A 25,532-nucleotide genomic window follows, 5' to 3' on the forward strand; every position below is an offset into this window, starting at 1 on the left:
TTTTATTTATTGTTGATATCAAGAATCAAGGAAATCATTTGCACTTTTTATTTCTATTCTAAATTTATGAATCATTACTGTCCCTATCAAAACTGATTTCTGGCAAAAGAATTTGAGTTTTTACCCTTTGTTTTCTCATGCGGAAGGCATTATCTGAAAAGCTTTTATTTTATTTTAGGCATTCAAATTTTTCCCGTATTAGATGAACACCTCTTCTGATGTAATTATTTTATCTTTGATGATGTGGAGTTAAAGCCTTAGCCTAGAGCACTGCGTAAATTAACTTTCTTGATTGCATACCAGAAGCCGAGTAAAAAGGCGTTCCTTCATCTTGACACTCGAGAATAAAATACAATCTGTGCAACGGTGGAACAAGGAGGTTAGAATAGAAGGAGGGAGGGTTCGCAGTTTCCTCCACTATCAGGGAATGAAACTACACCGAACAAGCGGCGCCCATGTTTGTAACTTCAAAACATTGCATTACAGCAGTGAAACGTACGTGTTTTTAAGCTGTTCCGTGCATGTATTTTCCCGTAAAAATATGTTAAATTTTTAATGAAATGCTTCTCTATTGTTAGTTTTTTGTTTTAAAGTTATAAAGATATCTTTAATTTACTACATACAGAAAATCATTAAGAAGTATTTCGAAATCTAAATGCATGTGCATAACATAAAAGTCTTTAAAAATGATGTTTCTCCTTATTTCAAGAATTTGTTTAGGTTTTATTAGCAACCTTTTGGTTGGGAGTACTTTCTAATTTTTCCTTTAAGAAGTGATATTTCTGATTTATTCACAATATTATAATTTATTAAAGAATCATTTAAAATAATTTTAACCTGAAATTAATAGCAGATAATTATCTAAAGAATAGTCACAGGTTGCTTTTTTTTTTTTAATGAAAGTTCTAAATAAATTCTTTTCACAACCTTATAATAACAAGAAATAAATATTAATAAATTAAAACAGATTTATGTGATTTCAGTTTATGTGCGTTTCATATTTATGAATCTCAAAGAAATTGCCTTGAAGTACAGAAATATAACTGTATACATTTTTGGATACATCTTTCCACATGTTCAGTTGTGTAAATATTTTACTTACTTTTATCGCTATACTGTCCACAAATTTGAAAGTTTATGCAAAAAAAAAATTAACAACAGAACAGTTAGTTTATCTTGATCAAATGCACAAATTATATTCCTAATAGTTCACGAAACTTAAAAATGAATAATAATTAATATATAAAGAAAAGCATTACTTGATTTAACACCTGTACAATTCATAAAAATAGTAGTAATTGATTTCTTACTTTTAATGAAAATTATAAAACAAATTACCTAAGACATTATAGAAATTAAATCCTAGCATATATCATTGTATGTTAAAGAACGAAAATATCAGCTATATAAACAGAAACATTAAAATTAACAAGCTAGGTTGTAACTACAATACAAAAAGACCAATTTAGTCTAAAAAATTTTGCGCAATATGCTGCAAAATTAAGAAAATGAGAAGAGAAATTGTAGTTAGCTCGCCAAAATGTTACCAGGAGCTGTGGCTCCAAGAAAAAGTTCAAAAAACGATGACGTTGAAGGGTGAAAAATTAGCCTTCATGCGAAATAAAATGTAAAATATAAAACAGTAAAATACTAATCGTTGGAAACAAGTTAATGGCAAAAAATACAGTAAAATACCTATTGATGTGACAAGTTAAAACATTAAAAACCAATCGATGGAACAAGTTTAAAAAAAACATAAAAATTATAAAAAAATTACAAAAATTATAAAGCGGAAAATGGTAAATTAGATCAATTCGAGGTCCAACCTGGCTTTTAAAAGGAAATTTCTGGTTAAACGTCGAACCAAGCTAACTCCATTACGCATTTCACCGAAACAGACAATTGAAACTTTTGTGTTACGAAATTTTTAATTAATTAGATGAATTGTCCTAAAAAAATTTTTTAGTCTCATTTCTCTGTTCCAATTTCCCGACACATCCACACAAAACATGGAGGTAGGAAAGGGAGGAGGGGCCATCCGGCACTAGAAGTGAAGCACTGCTTTGAAGCTTGGGTCACCAGACGGGGTGTTCTTTGTTCACATTCAGAAGCTCGCTTGACAAGATTCTGATAGTATTTCGACACAGGACAGTTCCATAGAAATCGAAAAAGGGACACTCTCGCATGAAAGAAACATTCATAGTGTGATGGATAATAGCAATTTGTATAGTTTACTGACATTTATGCAAAAATCACATCTCGGTTATTTTTCGATAACTAACAACAGCGATTTTGATTATGAATTTGTTTTATAAAATTCTAAGCTGTTGCACTACAAAAATATAGATTTTAAGAAAATTGCTAAAAGAGATCTGCCAAAATTTATTTTCTAGATGATTTGAAAAGTTTGAAACTTGATGGCTAAATGTAAATATAAAATTATGTATGTTAAAATATTTGTAATTAGGCACATAGGTCAGATTAAGTTTTTATTAAATAGAGTAACGCATGCAAGGGCTATCTGCCTAAAGAGAGAGATGTCATCGTGGAGGAATTTTGAAGAAAAACTGACCTTTGAGTGGGTATTAAAAATAATACTTATAATTTTCATTCAAATTATATTCATATATATTTTTTATGTAAAACTTTCGGGTGTATGCTAAATTAGTGTAAATTACTTTACACGAAAAATATAGTGAATGCACAGAAATTAAAGATTTGCACATGCCGGAAATGATAAATAGGAAATATGTATGGGTATTTATGCATGTGCTTGCAAAAAGCATGTATCTGCCTTTGACAAAATACTTAAATATTCATTAAATTATTTATAAATGTATTTGAAATGAAGAATTTATTCATTTATAAACAAGTGTGAAAGTACTGTGAAGAAATCTAATGATTAAATGTATCTAATTTATGATTATAAATGTTATCTAAATATATAATAACCTTAATATTGAATTGTAAACATAAATTGAAATCCTGTTGACAAATACGTTATAAAACTATTTAAGCAAAAATTGTTCGTATTGGAAAGCAATCTGTTAAAAGGTATTGTAAAGCAAATGCTATGAGATGCGCACTTAAGAACGTAATAAAGAGTTTTGGAATATGTATTGTTGAAATGAAGGGTAAAAAAAAAAATCTGATAAGTATAATTAAAAGAATTATTCCCTTTACATTTTATAATACCTCAGTTACAAGTTTTAAATAATACTTAAAAAAAAAAAAAACTTATTTTATTCCCTTTCAGAAATGTTCAGAGAAAGTCAAATACTATTTAATACCTATTTAATTATTAGGAATTAACGAAATACTTATTTAAAGTATTTCGCTAATTCCTAATAATTCTCTAATTTAAAATGAACCGAATAGAGCATTAATTATAAATTGACTTACATTTTTCGATTTAAAAGAAGCCAAAAAGTCATGTCATATTTAAGAAAGTATTTTAGGAAGAAGCTCTATAAATAGAAAAGAAATAATGCATAATTTTAATATTAATAATACAATAAACTTTGATCTTAATTTTTGTACCTTAACCGAATAAAATCGAATTACCTTAATTTTTTTTTTTTTTTTTTTCTAATGTAATTAACGAAAACTTGTCAAAATATTTCATTCAAATTAAACCATTCTGAGAAAACTGTCCTGTGAAAAGTATAGCATTTAATTCCGTTCAGAATGAAATGTTGTTTAAAAATATGTTGTTTTCACATACTTAAGACTCTGAAGTGTTGTAGAAAAAGAAAATATATACATTTATATGTATATTTGCGACATAATTACAAAATATTTACACCCGAACGCGTCAAATCCCATAGAACTCGATGGTAAATGACCCAATGTTTTGGTCACCACGTAGGGATCGCCGGTGCTTCAGAGCAGGGTACGGAGAAACTTGTTTAGGGCGACTCCATCTTACTTCCTACCTCCATGGCACAAAATGACACATTAGGGTGTAAAAAATGTAAATGCAACTCCGATTTTCAGCGATAATTAAAATAAAAATAAATAGCGGTCTGCTATTAGTCAAAATGTACAATAACGTAAATATATTTAAGGTATTTTGATTATTATTAAGTACTTCTTTTCACATCTGGAAAAAAAACATTTTTAACATATTTATTAAATTACATAGAAGAAGGAAATCAATACTTACGAATGAAAAGTAATCTTGGGAATGTTTTTCAAAAATATATTTGTGCATCCAAATGCAACACAAGCTGACATGCTTGAAAAAGAAAAGAAAAAAAAAAAATATTGCAATTACAGACTTCCTTGCACAAGTCACAACGATAATAGGAACATGGCCGCGAAGCTTCACTATTAGAGTTGAACCTTCCCTACTTCTATTCTAACCTCCTTGCGGTAGAGCTAGTACATCTTCCAGTGGAGGCGTCTGGTCATCTGCTTCTAAGTAGCTATGTTGTATATTAGAAGAGAATAGAAAGTGCGGCACAAAAATCGCTATTGGCAGGCATATTGAAGGGGGCGAGGTTTCAGAGCCATACTTTTTGGGGATCGATCAGAGGATGTTGACCATACCCATAGCCAACTAAACTCAGTTGGCCATGCCATACCTAAGGCTAACCCAAAGCTGGTGTGCAAAACTTAAGCAAAGTGTGTTCTTTTTGACATAAATCCACGAGATATCATCTGAGAGACATGAAATTCAGAAATAAGAGACAGCATTTTGTATTTAAACAATGACGAAAGCATAATTGTGCAAAAATGAATACAATGCATACAGTATGGAATTAAACAAAAACAGGCTTTATTGAACTCATAGTATCGTTACACATGATTGCCTGTATAACAGGAAGAACAACAAGCAGATGTTCCTTAGTAAGGGATATACCCTCCCCTTACTGCAATGGTTGCTTCTCACCGTCTTCCCATACTCAGCACCAGGCTGTCTAACAGATCTTGAGGTCAGAGTGCCCATTCCTCAATCAGCATGTGTTTCACTTGTTGGGTGTTCGCCGGAGGATGTAATCGTGCCTCAAAGCGTCTCTCCAAAGCATCCCACACATGTTCTATGGGATTTAAATCAGGGGAGTACGCTGGCCAATCCATTCGAGTGATATTTTCGCTTTTCAGTAGCTTCTGATCAGCAGGAATCCGGGGAGGCCGTGCATTGTCATCCATAAAAACAAAGTCTAGTCCAATTGCACCTCGGAACAGACGCACATAGGGAAGGATCACCTCCTGACAATAGCGATCTCCGGTTACAGAACTTCTGTCGAAAACGTGGAGCTCTGTCCGCCCGTTCAGCATAATGCCTCTCCAGACGAGATCTCCAGGATACCGTAATGGTCTCTTTCCGTGATGTTACCGAGATTAAACCGTGTCCCTACCTCTCTCCAAATAAGTTGGCGTTGAGAATCGCTTGTGGCACTAAAACGACTCTCATCCGTAAGGAAGATATGACTCCATTGATGAGATGCCTAGTTTTTGCTCTCCTTGCACCACTCTAAACGGTGGCGCCGATGGCCAACTTTCAAAGGGATGCAGCGTTCTGGACGGCAGGCGAATAGGCCATCGTTGTGAAGGTGTTTGGACACAGTAAACCACGACAATTGCCGCCGGTTGCTGTACACAGTTGCTGAGCTGTGAAGCTTGTTGCCTGGTTTTGGGCTCTTTTCGCCTGTAAGACGATATATCGGTTGTCTGCTGCAGTTGTTGTCTTGGAGCGGCCACCACCAACCTTTCTAATAGCTGTACCTATGGTTTGGAAGACTTTCCAAGCCCGCGAAACGACACTTTTGTTGACTTCGAAATCTTCAGCCACTTTGGTCACACTACGCCCCTCCTCCAGCTTTCCGATCATTCTTCCACTCGTGAACTCATCCAGATGATTTCTTCTAGCCATATCTCACAAAAGATTTCACTTGTACTTACAGCGAATGTCTTTAATTGCGTCTCCATCCTCCGTCTCGAGTGGAGCACATGCGTTTTGCGTACGATCACGTAGCCTGAGACTTTTTTTTGTCGATATTTGCTTATGCATGAACTTTCTACTGAATTGCGTGTTCATCGTTCTGATAGCAAGAACCCCTTTTCTGCAACTGCATGGTTATCTGATTAAAATTTGCATTGTTGCTTAAGTTTTGCACACCAGTGTAAGTACAGCTTTGAGGCTAACCGACCGAAGTTGTGTTGACACTGGGTGGCCCAAGGCTCAAGGCGATATTTTCCGGAGTACCTTTGCAACTTAATGCAATTACCTCCACAACTTCGTTAAGGAAAACTGAGGTGATTAAGACAAAGCACTGGCTGAAGGGTAATGAAGGAGACCATTAAGGGTTTACAGGGAAGGAAGTGAATGAGGAGTCCACACTATGGACGATAAATTCTTTCTGCTTTCAACCTGTTTTACTAGGTTGAAAGAGAGAGAGGTGATGAATAAAGGCGAATTCCTGAATGCGTTGCATTAATGGAATCGGAAAGATTGGAAGACAATCAGCCGGGAAACATAATTTTCCAGGGCTTGGGAAAGGTATTTTAGGTAATACGGAAAACCGCAGTAGTTGCTAATGCCTTGGGGATGGGCTGGGGGGGGAGAGAGTCTTGCGACTAAAGCTCGGAGCAAGGGATGGTGGAACAAAAAGAAGGGGGAAAAGGATTCAAGAGGCGAAAAAGTTCTCCTACCGCCCGTGGCGAGAGAAGAATAGGAGCAACTTTTGAAGCGGAAAGAACCGTGAAGAAAGTTAACTGTAGAAAAGACGGAGAAGTTTTAGGATAGTTAAAGGGAAGGGAAGCTAGGAAAAGTGTTTTAAGTTGGAGAGGAGAGGTGGATTAAAAAAAAAAAAAAAATTGGGACAGGATTAACCAAAATTACCTGATTGCAGATGTTGTTTGAAGATATGCAAGCTTGTATATATGCAGATTGCTGGAACAAAAATTCATGGAATAAAAGTGTTTTGAGTAGCATATGAGGGAGTTAGGTTTTAAAGATTAGAATATTAATTTAAATTTGAGTAATTAAATAGTTTAAGTTAAATGATAATAATATAGAAACTTTAAATCTATTGTATTTCTGACTTTTAATTGTCTGGACCGTGTTTTATGAAAAGATGAGGTCTTGGCAAGTGGAGGAGCATGTTACCTATAGCAGCACGGATATAAAACCGAGAAACGAGGCCGAATTAGGTCCGGCGGGCATGTGGAAGTATAGAAATAGTTAAGGGTCGCTGGGTTAGGCCCGTGAAGTGCTTGTTAATTTAAAAAATTTTTACAAAGAATTCCTAGTCGAGCAGACACCTCCGCTTTGGCTTCCTAGGAAAGATGTTATAAGTTCTATCAAGAACGCTCCTAGGTCGCTTAGCTGAGCTGGGCTCAGCTGGATCATAAGCAGGAAGTGAATGCAAGACTGGGTTTTCGATCTGTGTTAATCTATTAAAGAATTTGGCCGAATTTTGCCTGAAAAAGGCGTCAAGGGGAAGAATTTTGAGATCGTTATGAAGCATTTCATTACGGACGAAATAATGAGCATTTGTCAGAATACGAAGCGTGACGCTCTGGAATACTTGAATTTTCTTCAGGTGGCTATTGGCGGCAGTCGACCAGACGACAGCTGCGTAGGTCAGGATCGGAAGGATGGTGCTTTTGTACAGGAGGATCTTGTTATTGAGAGAGAGAGGTTGCTGGTTCTTTTGAGAAGGGACATCAGTTGAGTTCTTGTAGTACGAGCTTTGGATATGGCATAATTGATGTGGGTATTCCAGAGCAGCTTCGCATCTAGATATACTCCCAGATATTTGTAGGATTCCACCCAGAGTACATTTTCTTCAAATAATCTGAGTGGAGGGAGTTGACTATGGACATTCCTCTTTCTGGAAAAGAAAACTGTGGCGGCACTTTTTGCGACATTAATTTTGATTTTCCAGGTAATGAGCCAGGACTCCAAGTCTGTTAAATACAGCTGTAGGTGATTGAGGGTGGCATGTAATGTTGAGTGCTGTGAAATGATGGCTGTGTCGTCTGCATAGAGTGCTAGATCGACACTTGGTGTTTGTGGTATGTCATTTACATACAAGTTGAAGAGCGTAGCGCTAAGAATTCCTCCCTGAGGCACCCCAGCCTAAGGCTCCTGTAAACCAGGCTGAATCACCAACGTTTCTCTCTTGGCGAGGGAGTGAACGCGCTGCCAATTTTGGCGCGTTTATCGCACACGCTGGCTGAATGTCTGCTGTTTTTTTAAAGATTTATTTTATAGACGCGCGGTATTCAGCGCATATAAACTTTTCGGATAATTTATTAATTCTCGAATAGTATATAGACGTTTTCACTTAAATAAAAATTTCGCGTATATTTTGTAAACATATTCAAAATAACTTATTCTTTAGATGTTTCAGTTTCGTTAGCAGACTATAATAAATAAGATATGAATAAAAACTTTCAATAGTGTCAAATGGGGAAATAGTTAAAGCGTAGAGTGTGCAAATAAATTTATCTTAATGACATTTTAACAAAAATTTCCATAAAAACACTGTAAATTCATACTAAAAAAATAACTTAAGAATATGTTGTCATTTAAGTCTGAGGTACATGGAAATAATTGTGCAAGATTCTGAAGAAACACTTTCTTTTAAATGTGTGAAATATTTCATAACATAATATGGAAGAAGAAAGTACAGCATTCTGTGTTTTGGATGCTTTTCATCAAATGTAATATAAATACGAACTAGAAACCGTAATAAAAAGTCCTTCCTCTTCAATCAGATCACCTTTGTGTTGCATTGTATTTGTAATACTTCTAAAAATCCAGTTTTTACCTAAATTAAAAAAACAGTTATTCCATAAAAGATAATAACTTTGAACGTATATAGAATGAATTTTGTAATTTGAATTATGTTACAAAATAATTCATAGTTTATATATTTTATACTAATAATTTAGATAAAACCTGTCCAATTTAAGAATGTGTGTTAACCACATTCTTAAATTGTAAAAGGACGACTTAACCACATGTAATTCATTTCAAAGCATAAAAGAAAGCTTATTTTTTATTTTACACAGCAACAGCATTTTCATGCAGTCAAGTTTTTTTAACTGCTAGTTATTATACATAATACTTAATTTTAAACCCATTCTTATTAGAAAGCATAACTAAGAAACTTCTTTTTAAAGCACCACAGTGATTGCAAAGAATGTCCTTAAATTTACAAAAGTATTGAAGATATATTGAACAGCATTATAACAAGAAAGTACTGTACAAAATATGTAAATTTAGCATAACTTCTTTTTTAATATTTGCATAGTTTCCTCCAAATGAATCTTAATGGGAAGTTATCTTGCAAAAATTTAAAAGTATTAAAATGGCCTCTATTTAAGATGTAACTGCATTTATAATTATTTTGTAATTGCGAATAGATTATATTATTGCAATTAGATTATGCACTTACAACATAATTGCATAAAGTAATGAAATTAAGAGTTCACAGATACAATGTAATATAATTACAATGCAATTACCTAAATTGTAATTATAATCACTTATTTCATACCACAATATTATTACAATCACAATGTAATTTAAATTGGGTACTATATTTGCATACCCTCCACTCAAAAGGAGGTACTGATAAGCCTGGAAGTTATTATCAACAAAAAGCCTGTTCAGGACAGTTTGATGACAATTTCCACCGGGCGAAAAGTACATTCTTAAGCCCAGGCAAATCATGACAATAAAAATCATTTAGTCTTATGATTCACTATATTTTAAACCCTAAATTTGAATTCTGCACCAAATTATTTACCTATATTTTAACATACTTTATGAATTATTAGAAGCGATATGGCAAATATCTTCTAAAAATAACTGTAAAATATTTGTATCCATTAATTGATTCAGATACACACTTTTATTATTTAAGTATATCAAAATAACAGTTTCATGTTCCTGAAATACAAAAGTTATGAAAAAAGTTAAAGTAATATTCTTAGAAGCATATGATATTAGTCACCAGATGCAAAATTATAGTTAATTTTTTGCCCTAAATACAATTTTATTACACAGTAGTCAAATGTGTAACTTAATAACATGTTATATAAAAAATTAATGATAATAAGTTTATCAGAAATGAATTAATTCTGCAAATAAACTTTCTGCACTTGAAAATTTTCTACACCTGAGGGGAGGGAGAGATCTAGTAAAATTAGATTTATTATAACTTCAGTTGGACCAAACACCTTCTCTCTATATATATGCATCACTAAAGAAATAAATAAAATTATCATGCTTAAAAAACAGATATACCATACCAGTTTTTTTCCCCTTGTTACACTTTACATTGAGAAATAACAAACCGTACAACACTGAAAAATACTATCCTTGAAATTTTGTTTAAATGAAGAAACACACACCATCTTTTTATTTAAGCATTACACTTCAAAAACAGATACACATACCAATTTATTTTCACTAGCCTTTATACTGATAACATGCCATATAAAAATGAAAAGAATTATCCTTGAAATTTAGATAAAATGAAGTAACACAATGGGAAAATTTATGCACACGGACATCTTTTTTCTATTGCATGTTGTCTGACATGATCCACAAGTGCCTAAAAATGTACCCAAAGAAACGCATTTCAATATTAACAAAAAATTGTTTACAGATTAAAATTCATTCATTTCATACCAGTATTATAAAGATCATGCATGAAACAAATCTGCTTTCCCATACTTTTAAGTAAAACTTTTATACTGGAAAATATTTCTATAATTAGAAACAAGAAAATACTAATTTGAATTTTTGCATTCATTTCTAAATCTTTACTCCATTGCCAAATTGTATAATACTGTGATTATAAATAAACTTGCACAATCCTTGCAATTATTGAAGTTAGATTATATATATTTTGTCTCACACTATTCAATTTATTCTATTGACTTCAGATGTCAATGTCAAAATTCTGGAAGTTATTTTAACCAAGAAACAGTAGTGGGCACCGTGCATAAACAACTCATCTAACTTTTTAACAATAGTGATTATAAAATAAAGAAAAAATTATATATCATTCCAACGATATTGCAACTATAGTATAATGTTACATATATCTTTAGCAAACATTCAGATTTTATCTTGACTTTCCAAATTATTATTTATTTTTTAATAAATTTCAATATGCTAATGATTTTCATGTTACATTAGTATAAATTCCACAATTAGCACAGGAAAACAAAATCCGCGCTTTATATTAGAAGAGAAATTTCTTTTCCATATTCAAAACATCTACATTGACGATGTTTGGCGACGGGTACATTAACCCTAGACTAATTTAATTATAGCTATTATTACAGAAATTAGCAGATACTCAGGTTATTGTACACAAGAATTTCACTTTACTTGCACATTATAAACATCAGAGAAGATATAAACTCTAAATGAAGGCGTAATTAACATTATACTTACTAAGCAAAGTTCAGCGCCTGGACCAGGTTTCCAATTGTCTCTTCGGCAATTATTTACCCATTTTTTCTTCTTTCTTCATTTTTAGGAAATTTTACCAATGTATGACCTTTCCGTGAATGATTTGAACAATTAATAGCTGTACATCCGCCCATTTTACACAAAAAAAACACAAAAAATTGTTGCACCTTAACCACTCAGCCGCCATTAAATCTCCCACTTGGGATAGCGAATGCCTGATGATTCAGCCTGGTTTATAGGAGCCTTACCCCAGCCAGGATAGGGCGAGGAGAAGGGTGGAGCTTCATTGCAACGTTGAAATTATAGCCACGTGACTTCATTTCGCGGTTGGAGATTTAGCGCCGACCCTGTTTACATAGTAACTACGACCAACATGTGGCGATTGGAGCGAAACGCAAAGGTGGCAGGTGGCTTATAAGAAGTTCTTGTTTTTCGTAACTTTTGCGTGGAAATACCTGTGTGTGTAATTAACAGGTGTAGAAAGTTTCCTACTAGTTACTTGGGTTTCTTCTTGTCTGCTTTTATTATCAGGTAAACGTCTAATACAACTAAATATTCGGTGAATGAAATTTTAATTCCATTTTGCGGATGAAAACCCAGTATTTATATCTTTCTTATTAAAGGTTATTAGTGTGTGTAGAAAAAATAACGACTTGCTGTGCCTATTGGAACACTACTGTGGCTCTGATTTATTTTTGACATCTGCATTTTTGAAATTTATTTACGTAAATCTTGCACTAAATTTTGAAGCACATACTTCAGATTTTTTGCTAATGTATTACTTTTTGTCTATTTAAAGCCTTGTTTGTTGAGAAAAGATATATTCAAAATGTTCCTTGAAATAAAATGTCCGAATGAGGCGCCCATCAAATAAAAGGGAACTAATTGAGGCAATAATTGCTTCGTAATAACGAAAGAAGAGCTTAAAACTCTTGTCAGCTCAATGAAACGTCGATGTGAAGCTGTAATTAAAAATAAAGGGTATCCTACTAAGTAGTGATAACTCATTGCAATCATCACTATGTATTGTATATCGATAACTATTATCGTTTAACTTTTTTGTATTGCAAATAATTGAATTTTGTGTTTTGTATTGAATTCAGTAATAAAGTCTCTTTAAAATGATGTATACAAGTTTGCATTTTGTGAAACGTAACTTTTCTATAAGCATACAAAGTTCAAAAATATAAAAACTTCCAAAAGTGTCCACAATTTTGGCCACCACTGTAGTCTAACCTTTCAGTTTACCATATTTCATACATATGTTTTACTCGTATACATATGTTTTACTTGTATGTTTACTTGCGAGTCAGATGTGGCTCGCAAGCAGTTCTGTGGCCACACCTTTTATAGACAGTATTGGTAATAAGCATAGATAGTAATTGGTTCAGTGATGTAAATGGGGATATAAGAAGAATTGTATACATGCCTCGCCTTTAGCATTACACGGTCTTAATGATATGAGCTTGTTACCTCTAAAAAAAATCCTTCATGAAGGCATCCTTTCCGTAGGCAGATAGCCCTTGTGTACTTTGCCTTGATCAATCAATTGATGAACTAGCAGAAACTAAGAACAAAATATGATCATAAAAATATCTACAGGGGTTTTATTTTGCATTACTTATAGTTATCTCTTTAAAATAAGATAAAACACAATGTATGTTTACATTTTACAATGTATGTTTTAGTATACATTTTTTATACAGTTTATATTTGAAATTTTATTTATAGTGACCACCACTTCTGGTCTTAGTTGTGGCCAAGCCAAAGTCGGCTGAAGGCCCACCATTGGCGAGTGAAATTATTTATATGCATTTCTAAGATTACTTTTCTCTTAAGCTTAGGGAAAAAAAAGCTACAGTGCTATTTGCTGCAAAAACCTTGCTGATAACATTTTTTGTGAAATGATTATGTTCTTAGGATTTATACAAATCTAGTTACTTAAAAGGTAAATATGCAAATCTGAAAATATGTGAAGATGATGATTGCCAAAACATTGCTTTTATGCAAACTGAATCTTCTTTGCTTAGGTTTGCTCACTAGCGTATATCTCAGCATTAATTTAAAGCATTATGATTCTGATGTTCAGGAATTTCTTATATAGAAAGAAAAGGCAGACTCAGGCATTGGCAATAGTGATTTTGATAAAAATGTCTTTGATATTAACTTTCTTTGTGATTTTAATATCAGTTCTATTTTGATGTCTTATAAGCAGTTAAAGCCTTCAAACTACGCAGCTGAATAAATATAATTAAGCTGAATAAAAATAATCAAGATTTTCAATGCCTAATTTCAATGAATATTTAAGCAAATGGTTGCCAAAATAATAATAATAATAATAATAAAAGTGCCAAGAGCAGCATACAATGAACATAGCACTTGTGCTTGATTTACATAGCCAATGAATTTTTTTAGTTATATATTAAAATGAAATATCAAAATCAAGCTTGGAACCAAACCTTTGGGTTATAAAATTAATTGAAAATATGTAATCTTTGTTGACTGAGCCTATATTTTGTGTTTCATACAACTTAATTTTAAAATAATGCAAACTTGAGATTTTGTGTTATTTGAAAATTAAAAACACAAACCTCAAATTCTATGTTTGATGTTTGTGTTTGAATTAAACTTCAGACATAAAGTATAATCTTTTGTGAATGAAGTTATGAAACACAAAAGACTGTATTTTGTGTTTTGAAATTTTATATAATTTAAATTTTTGAAATTATTCAATAACTTATGTAATGCATTTTAAATTATTAACTATGGGATAAAATTGTAACAGACTGTTTAAATACAAGTATACTATAAAGTGTGAATGCCTTAAAATACTTGGCTAATCTTTGGAATATGGTAACTTGGCAATTTTTTGGCGACCAACCCTGCTACAGCAACCTGCTAGTTTTTTTTTTTGACGCCATTTTGTTTTCACGAAGTAAAGGCATTTTTTTTATTCAACATTTTTTTCAACAATCTGCTAGCCGAATTACGCTTATGCTAGAACTTTTATGGAACAAAAGTGCTTAATCATGACGAAGATTAGGTGTGAAATTGGGAGAAAGTGCAAAATCGCCCACTGCTTGCCGCGTTTTTAAGAATTGCACATACACGGTATCATCCATGTACACGTCGACCTATTTTCACTTGAAAAAACATCCCAGAATTGCACAAAAATGGCATTGTGCACACTCTTGACTTTATCCATTTACACTGCTAAAGTCCTAGCTAGTAACCTTTATCGCCTTACCAAAATGTCACCAAACTACCTGTTACCATACTCCAAAGATTAGCCAAATACTTCTTTAGAAAAAGAACAATTGCTAATTTTAAATCATATTTGAGTGCACCATAAAAGATATTTTGAGCCCATCGCTATAGATCATAAATGTGGTAATGACAGTATCTTAAATTACTTTTAAATAATATTAACAAATACATCATATTTCTTAATATGTTTTAATATTAGTATGATGTATTTATTAGCAAAAATAATTTTTTTTTAGGGGCAGTATGTCTGAAATAAATATTAATGAGCCCCGATGGGACCAAAACACATACTGGGGGCGAGCTAAACACTTTTTCACTACAACAAATCCTTTAAATTTACTGTGCAGCAATGCTGAACTGGATAGAGCAAAGGAAATTGTTGTTAAATGCAGGTGAGTATTTTTGAAATTTTGACTTATTTAACGAGGGATAATTGTTATCTAGATATAGCAAGAATTCCAGATTATTTACTTTCTCAAATCCGGAATTTTCGGATTTCAGAAATCACATGTGCATGCAATTATCATCATGCCCCGTGCTCGAAATTGTATGAACAGGACAGTAATATCAAAGGTTATGTTCATAATTAATTATTATTGATGTAGAGGCTGTAAAAAGTGTTAGGAATTCTAGAATGGTTAAACTGTTAAAAAAGGAGTTGAAATGTATTTTGAAAGAGACATATGTAGAATGTTCTGATTATAGGGAAAGAAAAGCTTTCTTTCAAATTCTGTCTTATCAAATTCAGTGGCATGAATTCTGTTGTCCATTGTGAAACAACTACATTCATTCCTGTGATGATATCTGCCAAATATGATTTTAGTAAATGAAAATATTTCTGTAACACCAACAAGTCCCAAAGCTATCAAGTCGATGGTAACATATCTTATAATCAAACAAAACAAATTAAGGGGGGGGGGAATCTGAAATTTTAAACTTCTTTCAACCTGAATACTTCAGGTTTGTTTATCCTTATTCATTGTACTCCCTATTAACACTAGAATTATGGCAGTGGTCATTTTGACCATATCTGCATTTTAACTAGACATAACTTTTTTAATTATTTATTTATATCTTTGATATTTTTTTTACTTTTTCTAAAAACTTATGAATATTGCATGATTTTTTGGGTACATTTTAAGTAATTATTTTTGCCAATATTATTGTTTATACCTAGAATTATGGCCATTGGTTATTTTGACCGTACTCAGAAAATTATAAATTCTTTGTTATTTTTAAGAATTTTTTAGCTATTTCTGGTTTGCTGATAAATAAACAAGCATATTTTTGGTAAGGAAGATTGCATATTTCACAGAAGTGAATGGGGAAGGGAATAAAAACACCTGCTGGAGATTGTTTCATGCCATGTGTCTGTCCGTTTCCCTTATGTTAGAAAGGTTATTTTTCAAGTAAACGCAAATGTACTTTACTTCATTTGGATAGTTTTGTTGTTCTGACCAGTTTATCATGCTGCAATAGAAGCATTGGTAGAACATATCTAACAAAGGAAGAGATGCTGAAAGTTTTGAAAGCCTTTCTGGTGATAATTCTGCTTCAGAAACTGAACCTGAATGAAGAATTTTATATGCCGCTGTAAATTTTATGTGAGAGTCCAGGAAAAGCTGTATAAATTTTGTATGAAGGTATGGGGAAGTCACAAACCTTATTAATGTAAGTTTTATTATTTTTTGATATTTTGAGTAGTTGTAGTTAGAATATTGAAGTATAAACTTCAATTTGTTAATGATTTAAATGTGTCGTCATCATTTACAAAAATTACCGTATTTGCCGGTATACAAGATGCACCTCCTTTTTGATACACATTTTTGAAGGATAAAACTTTATTACTAATCATTATAATGAATTTACAGTATTTTAAATATAAAGTAATACAAAGTAATACTTTATGCAAATACCCAGTCTATCTGGGAAAGAACACATTTTATTGTTTTTTGTCAAAAACCAAAAAATCATCTTCAGAGCTAAATGAAGTCACTTAAAACCTCTTCTAAATCAACATCCGGGTTCCTCTGTATCATCCAGTGCATTACTAATGTCACACTTCTTAAATGATTTAAACACTGTCTCTGTCTCACAGCATCCCACCAAGCTTCGATGTATAATATGCAGTATCAACGTACAAGACGCACCCCGTTTATCAGACCTATTTTCAAAGAAAAAATTGCATCTTATACGCCGGCAAATATGGGGTATATATTGTTTTTATTTTTTGTACGTAAGGCTTATTTAAGCACTTTTGCTACCTTCATGTTTAATTTGGTGTTAGCTTTACTTTTTCTATATTTGCTGATTTTGCCTTCATGTGCTATAAATATATATATAAGTATTTCGTGTTTTTCATTGTATTAATAGTATTGTACTTTAATCATGGTTTCATTTTGGTATAAATCTGTGCTTAATATAATTAATTGTTCAAAGTAATAATAAATATGCCATCTTTAGAGAAGCAAGATGTGCATTAATGCACATAGTATCTGACTGAAAGTTGAAAAAAGAATTGTTAATTATTTGCTTTAACATCGTGTTTTCATACATCTGTTCTCATAATTCATCAACTTTTCTGAACAGAAAAGAAGAGAAAGTTAATCTTTCTGAAGATGAAATCTGGCGGGCAAAGCATATATATGACTCAGCTTTTCATCCTGACACTGGAGAAAAAATGATTTTAATAGGTCGAATGTCGGCACAAGTACCTATGAACATGACAATTACTGGATGCATGCTTGCATTTTACAAGTTTGTATATTTTTCTTAATTTTAAACTTTTTATTATTTAAGAAATGTTTTATAAATTATGGCAAAAAAAAACCTATTAAAATTATTTTATATTCTTATAGTGCAATAGTCTCTCAGTCCTTGTCATTCAGTTTTAATGTTCTGTAGGTTTAATGTAGACCTGCTTTAAATTACAAGGATTTCAAGATTGAGATCTTTTATATGAGCTAATAATAATAATAAAGATATGTTGTATGGGAATTATTTTAAATATACCTGTGATTACAATCCAAATCAAGGATAGGTGACAAGACTGAGTGTGATACAGTGAAAACTCTCATGGTGACTGCACAGTCTACCAGTAGGCAAGTAGATATATTGGTGTTTAGTAATCAGTGTTTTGACATGAGCTTGATTCTTGGTGAATGGTCTGGCTGCATAGATTTTTTGTGAATTTCCCTAAATGTAATGTGAGCATAAGCCAGTTTTTCATAGAATGTCCTCCATGAAGGTATTTATTTATTTTTTTATTACCGTAATTTCTGGAAGAAAGGCCGCATCAGCGTAAACGCCGCACTCGAGAAAAATGGCGGGAAAAATTTTAAATTACGCAGAAACGCCGCAATAGATTAAATTGTGCGTGACATCATCTTGGGCCGTATAGATGCAAAAACTCAACCTAAGTCCTGATATATGACATACCAGTTAAGAAAAATGCATGAAATGAAACCATAACTCAAAAATAAATTAAAGGTAAGAAATGTATAGCTTCTGTGCCGTTTAGAGACATTTTCAAAAATGTTCCGCTCCCTAATTAAAAACTATCCAACAAGTACTTGTACGCAAACTGATGGGATTTGTATTTGGCAGAATGCCAAGAAAAATCCATTCAGGCTGAAAGGGAAATACGTCAGAGTTCGTTATTGCGAGGTAGGTGGAGTCGTGTCCGCCTTTGAAAAAAATTGCAGAAAAGGCAGGGGTGGTGAGAGGATGGGTCCTGGAAGATTCATGGAATGGCAGAGGAGAGAGACTATTCAAACTGATGAGAATGTTGATTTGAAAGGGGGGAAGAATGTTATTGTTCTGAGATCTCGTTTAGGGTGAATAAGGCATGTAGGTTCGTTCAAGGGAAAGAATGTAAACAAAATAACGTTCGCAAAAAGCAACTGAGTGGTCTTTTGTGTGGGAACAGAACCAGTCTATGCACAATGACAAGGCCATCCAAACAATGTACAATGACCATCATAGGAAATATTTTATTTTTATATTTTTAGTGCACCTAAACGCCGCACCCGCTGAAAATTTAAGTTTTAAACACGTAAACGCCCCGGCGTTTCTTCCGGAAATTACGGTATTTTTTTTTTTTTTAAGACAGTTACAGGATGCGGCAGAAAGAAGTCCCTAATTTCAGAAGCTGATTAAAAACCAAACTAAATAAGATATGAAAATTTTTTTTGTTACTCTAAAGTATACATAATGCCATTTTAGATCAGTTTTTTTCTTTGTCTTTTTTTTCATTTTAATTAAAACATGACTTAAATGGTGGCCTGCATTGACTGAGGCTTTCTCGATAACTATCCAAAACTGTGCAAGTCCTTTCAGGAATAACTGTAGCAACTTAAAGTTTTGTTTTCTTTAGAGCTTTTAAAATTAGCAAATTCCGAGAATAGTGTCTCGTGGATCGATTGCAAAGTGGATGCAAAAGGCAAGTTGAATTGCTGTTGCAACTTGTTGGAAACCTGCTATATGGAATAAACTGTTCTACAATGAAATTGTAATGCTCTCCCGAACAAGCTGTGGTATATTCTGAAACGGCATGCAAGTTGGTATTCAACGGAATACTTCCAGGGTATCTGTTGATCTTTGCAAGTAGTTATAAGTCCTTATATTTGAAAATAAATTATAAAGGCCTTTAAAGGTGCTTACTTTTTCTCTCAAGTACTTTTTTGTTTTGTTTTTAGCACCTTTTTTTTAACAAATGAGAATTTTCTTTTGTATTAAAGCTGATACTTAACTAAACAACTTTTTCCCCTTACCTGGAATGTCAAATGGTGAATCATATACTAGGAAATAGCTTTTCTCCCCTTTCTCTGCATTAACGTAACCTTTGATTTGTGCAAGTTCAGACAGGTGTATGCTGTTCTATTGGTAAAAGAATTGTGAATGGGATAGAAATTTCCACTACATTCCACATTCGTTTTCCTTCCAGTACCTATACCCACAGACTAAAGATGTCTCTGCCTGCATTTGAACTTCTATCAAGATTTTAATAATTTGCAATCTCATTCCGTGTGGTCAGTTCACATTTGAGTTTATTATGATTGTTATGCTTATATTATAAGCATATGTATGAATACTTATAATATTAATAAATATATTTGCAGTAAATGCTGAAGTATAGATAAACTTCAAAAATGGGTAAGTTTGTTTTTAACACAGATTGGATTTCAAAAGAAGAATATTTTGAATGGCATGTCCAGTCAGTTATTCACTAATTCGAAATGCTGTTTCTGTGAATTCAAAGTATATAGCCCAAAACAGCATGAAAGTGTACGGGAAAATGAAAAGTATATTGATGCATTTTCCTCCGAAAAGGTTGCATGCAGAAGAAGAATGCAATAATATTCCTTTGGAATATTCTGGTTTAATCGAAAATGTGTCGTCCAGCCATACCTTTCAGAATTTAAAAACCTTTTGTGAAAAAAATGAGACAAGATACTTTTTTTGCACACATTCATTAATGAAAAATACTTTAAGTTATGGGAAACATTTAAAATGATTTTTATTCTTTTCCATGGGGAAGCCTTTGTTGAACAAGGATTTTGCACCAATAAAAATATAGAAACAAAAAAATCTGGGAGAAAATTCATACATTGCCCAGCACATAGTTTGTGATTATGCAAACATGTTGGTAGATCCATAATGTATCAGTTGCAAAAGACAGAGTGGCAGTTTCATCCATTCATTCGTAGTATCAGTGATATTTGGAAGAACCGGGGGGGGGGAGAAATTGTTCAAGATGATAAAAGAAAAGCAGAATCAACAGAGAATGGATTTTTCTTAAAAAAGGAAAATTCTCTTAGAAGGAGGAATTAAAGGTCTTGAAAATAAAGCAAATGAATTTGCTGAAAAGGCTGAAGTTACCAAAGGCTTTAATCTTTTAAATAAATCAAATGAAATGTTAAAAACTATTTGTGAAAAACAAATTCAGTTAAGAGAACTAGACTCAAACATTAATGGAAAGAGTCAAAATAAAAATCAAATGTAAAAAATTTTATTATTCATTAATAAGCATAAATCTTTTTTCTTTTTTTATATTGTACTTTGTGTAAATATAATAAATATGGTTTATTATTATTTATTTTCTATATTTTCAACTGAAATTTCATCATTAAATATAGTTTAGTTTTGTATGGTTTTTTTTTTCTCCTATCATTTCGAGCTAGTTCTGTAAATTGAACTGTTATTTAAATAAAAAATAATTGTAATTGTTTCTTGTGATTGAGTAATGCTAATTCTCTCATAAAAATACTGAATTTCTCATATTTTAAATTACAAAGCAAGGTCTCATTTTCCTTTTAAGATTATGCAGTTGTGTATATATGTAATTACACAGGTGCTTATTTTTTCATAGAATGTCCTTGAAAAGTGCTTATAGGTGCTTATTTTTTTAAAGTAAATTGTGTCTACTAACCCTGGCTTCCTATCACTGTAAGTCTTCCTAAATCGAAGCTATGCAACTTCCAAATTGGGGGGTTCTTTCTGCAGCACCCTGTATAATCCACCTGTTTTGATATGTTTAATTGAACAAGAAGTTGGCTATGCCTTAAAATGATTTTTTCTTTTTTTTGCTTTTAACTACTTAAAGCATTATAAATATTTTGCATAATATATATAGTCTGAAAACTTTGGTATTTACATATTATCCTCTTGATCGTGAAACTATCACCAAGCAATGCAATTTAATGTCAGTTATGAATAAGCATTGCATAATTATATACCTATAATATCTGTGCTTTTATTTGACATTACTCAGTTGATTCTTGATAAGCCAAGTTTGGTATTCAAGAACAAGGATATTAATTTAACTGTTATTGCTGTACTTTTTCCATGCATTAAAAAAAAAAAATCAAAATTTAGCACCTGCCTTCTGCAGAACAGCAGGCAATGGAGTATTGTTCAACTTACGGGATCCTACCATAAAAAATTGTGTGTTTGGATGCTATAATGGTCAGCTGAATATAGCGAGGAAAACAATAATATTGGAACAATTACCTGCAGAAAGTTTGTACAAGTAGCATTCTAAACAGAACTTCCAGTAAAATTGGAGGGCCTAAGAAAATAATAGAAAGAGGTGAAAGATTTTTTATAACAGATAAGTGGAGGGGGTTTATTACTACTCATTGTTTATTAAATAAAGAAGCATTAATTTCTTCAGAATTGTGTAAGAATGATTGATACTACTTTGGTGAGATTTCTACAAACTTTCATGGTCCAGTGGTAGCCAACTTTCATGATGGAACAGTATGTTAATACTAAAAATTTGCTCTTTGGGGAAGCCATAGGAAGATAAACTTTATTTCTATAGAGTCTTTCTACTTATATTCTATTTTGTGGCACTTTTGTTCGTTACAATATCTCTAATGTTTTCGATGAATTTAGATTCAAGTTACAAAACTAATTAAATTTCGTTTTTTCTGAAGCAATATTACTGATTTTGAAGTGAGAGTGAGCTTCAACATGAAAAAAAATTCTGGCTTATTAGTCCAAATGATTCATTTGCAGGAGTTTCAGAAAGATTTGTTTGCTGTCATTTCAGAAGCATAAATTAGTCACCAATATGTAACTATTGACTACCGATATTCAGATTTTATCACACTATAGAAGTAGCAAAATCACTACTCAATAGCAACGTTTACTGCTTTTATTTTTTTGCTATCATAATGAGTTGCTACTTAGACATAAACAATAGAATCAAAATTCAAAAACAAAATCATCATAAACAACTACTTGTTGGCATTCAACGTAAAAGAAATCAACAAAACAAAGTTAATTTTACTAACTAATTGCAAAGCTATAAATATGTGAAATTAAAAATAATTATTCCTGGGGCAGTATATGAGCCTCTAAATTCATAGTCACTCCAGCTAGTGCCATTAACATGTTAACATGTCATTGGGAAACTTTCCCTCTGTAGATGAGCTGTTGCAGGCATGGCAGACCTTGGGATATATTTTCTTGAATACTTTAAAATCTGTTGCTTTCAGCCAGAGTGTAGCATTTTAAACAGGTTGTCAAAGTTCAGTTTTTGCAGAAAGATCTGGTTTTGCCTCTGAAAATGCTTAATTGGTTTCTTAAGTCAGGTTTATTATGTACTGATATATGTGCAGAATGCCAGGATTTTTTTAAAAATCTTTTTATGTTCATCCAGAAATTTAACTAAGGATTAAGTATATTTGCTGTTTTTAGAGTGAAATATTCCACAGAATTGAATAATAAAAAATTGCTTTTGTAAATGTAGTGAGTAAGGGGAATTCTTCAATATCTCTGTGTGAAGAATTAAATTTTTGCAGAAGAAATCTTGAAACCTAAAAATTCCAAAAGTTCTACAACAAATATACACATTCAGCTTTAAAGAAGGACCATAATCATTTAGGTGTTAGAATCAAATTGAAGTGTTTCAGACATTCTTCTGGAGCATAAGCAATAAGAACTATCTGTAGAAGCTTACAACAGATCTCTCGTAATGTCATCCATTAAATGCTGAAATGTTGTAGCTGCAAATCCAGGTTACATTTTGGTGTTTTTTAATGAGCCAAATGATATGATAATTGTAGAATAATCCTTAGGATTAATCTGGTGGTAAATATTAATCAGGTATTAGTTAATTGCTTTATTATTTTTTTTGAATGCATATAAACTTTTGCTATAGATAACTTATGGGCACTACATGGCTGTATAGTTAGATTTTGGAATTCTTACAGAATTAATTATTTGAATTTCAAAATGACACAACATGAACCTTTTCCATATCTACTATATTTTTGTATTTGAAAGTATATGTCTACAACCAATGACTAGAAATAATACTGCATTAGGGCTTTTATGGGGCAATAGGTTTAATTACCCTGATCAGATAGTATGAATTAAAAAAAATGAATACCAGGTTTTTAAAAGTAAACTTTCACATCAAAACCATTCTTGATCACCTAATGTTTAATTCTACTGAAGTTATTCTGAGGACTTCTTCAGTTACTGAATTACTGCTCAATACTAGTAGTTTGTCTGGATTCAGATCTTGAAGAACAAGCTGTTTGAGTGTTTTCATGATTTTTCCCGTATGTAACATGAGCCACTTTTCCTTAAAGAGCCTTTCACAAAGACATCTTTCCTTAACACGTCGACGCTGGCCTGACCCACTGGTGGGTCATACTTGTCTGTTCTGTGGGTGGCATGACCCGCCGGTGGGTCATGCTCTATTGTTCCGCAGGCTGGCATGACTCACGATGTATATAAAAAAATACGTAGTACAAAATTATATTTTAATTATTTGACAGTATACATTAACATTTCAACATTATAATCAAATATTCAATACAAAACAAATAACTTAAAATGTAACTTATAAATTAAATATAATTAAATATTTAATATTTTCTATGCAATTTTTTAAAGCTGGCTAAACAAAGTGCTAATTTGCCCTTACAATTATCGCAATATGTGTTACTTTCTTTGCCCTATTTGTGGCATACTGAGTACCTTTTAGGCTTGCTAACCATTTATAGCATTCTTTGCATCACTTTCTCATCTTCCTTGCAGATCCCTCATACGAATTAAAAAAAAAGTTTTTTTCTTTTTTGTTGTTATTACTTCCCTAGGGGTATTCTCAAAATGGACGGACCCCGAAACAGCCAGCTAATTTAAGCGCTGCTGCACGAAAAGAACATTGTATATCCGCGCCAGGGTCAACCTGTTAAGTAAATCGCCTTTGCTCTGTGCTGTTTTCAATTAAATAGCAAACAACAAGCAGAGAGCAAATTAGATTTTCTTGAAGTCTTTGGACATTCAGCAAATTTTATCAACTTTAGTTGTTGATTTCAAGTTCAGTCCAGGACCCATCCTAGTTGGGGGCAAGATGTTGCACAGCACGTGGGGGGCCAAATTTAAGGGTGATGAAAGGATTATAAAATATGTATTTCTGTAAAAAAGGGTGGCCAATTTTAATTTGCATGTAATATGCATGTACATTTTTCTATATGCAGACTTGTATTTACACTTGAATACATACTGTAAAAAAAGGCGGCTGCAAGCTACCTCACTGTAACTATTGATCTGATGTACATATTTTTAACTACATAATTTTTCATAATAAGGCAAATTATTTTATGATGGTAGTTTTAGTAAGAATGGTTTTGAAACTCCTGAATTCATATTTTTATGTGATTCCTGTATTTAATTATATTTACTCATACAGATTATAAAATTTATAGTATAGTATTTATTAGTTGTTATGTTAAGCAAGATTTTGCTTTATTTAGTATAGTAAAATATAACTATTATACATTGAAGACTAGAGAATAAAAATGTGTTATTTGTGTAGTGTCTTAGTATTTATTATGGTAAGTAGTAGTTACCATGACTTGGAGTTTTGCTCTTTTAATTTTCATTTTGGAAATTTTCTTTTACTGTAAGAAATTTTATTATAATAATTTAAAACTTGGTAACTTTTATGTCTTTGCTCCTGGGAAAATTATATTTACATTTTTATGTGCCTTTTTAGCTAGATACTGCCTTCGATTAATTTTTAATTTAGCTAATGAAACTGAAAATTTCATGTGATAACTATTTTATCTTCATTTTTGGTTTAATTTTGCAATGTAGAATTGTGCTTTGAAACTACGAATGCTGATTTTTTTTTTTTTTTTTGGTTTGTTTTCAGAACAACACCACAAGTTGTATTTTGGCAATGGATAAATCAGTCTTTCAATGCCATTGTTAACTACACAAATCGTAGTGGGGATTCCCCTATTCCTGTGAAGTAAGTTACTTTTATTTTAATGTGTTCTCACCACCTCTATTTTTA

At 32.2% G+C, this 25,532-nt stretch overlaps 1 protein-coding gene across 2 annotated transcripts in view; it reads left to right on the forward strand.

Annotated features, from left to right (window-relative positions):
* Positions 1-11,793: 11,793 nt before the first annotated feature.
* The window catches only part of Sfxn1-3 (Sideroflexin-1-3), an 88,067-nt gene continuing 74,328 nt past the window's right edge, over positions 11,794-25,532 (forward strand). Inside the window, exons 1-4 of one of the 2 annotated variants that reach the window (XR_004757865.2) lie at positions 11,794-11,977; positions 14,950-15,105; positions 17,303-17,470; positions 25,389-25,487. Coding sequence is in view for 1 of the 2 variants with exons in the window: in XM_035357168.2 (XP_035213059.1) it covers positions 14,957-15,105; positions 17,303-17,470; positions 25,389-25,487 (416 nt within the window). In the remaining variant the exon portion in view is untranslated. The remainder of the gene's footprint in view (positions 11,978-14,949; positions 15,106-17,302; positions 17,471-25,388; positions 25,488-25,532) is intronic. The other variant, XM_035357168.2, reaches the window with a different exon arrangement.

This window comes from Stegodyphus dumicola, chromosome X1 (genome assembly GCF_044657685.1).
Source record: "Stegodyphus dumicola isolate Sdum_Otavi_A_Nest chromosome X1, ASM4465768v1".
Taxonomy (NCBI): domain Eukaryota; kingdom Metazoa; phylum Arthropoda; class Arachnida; order Araneae; family Eresidae; genus Stegodyphus; species Stegodyphus dumicola.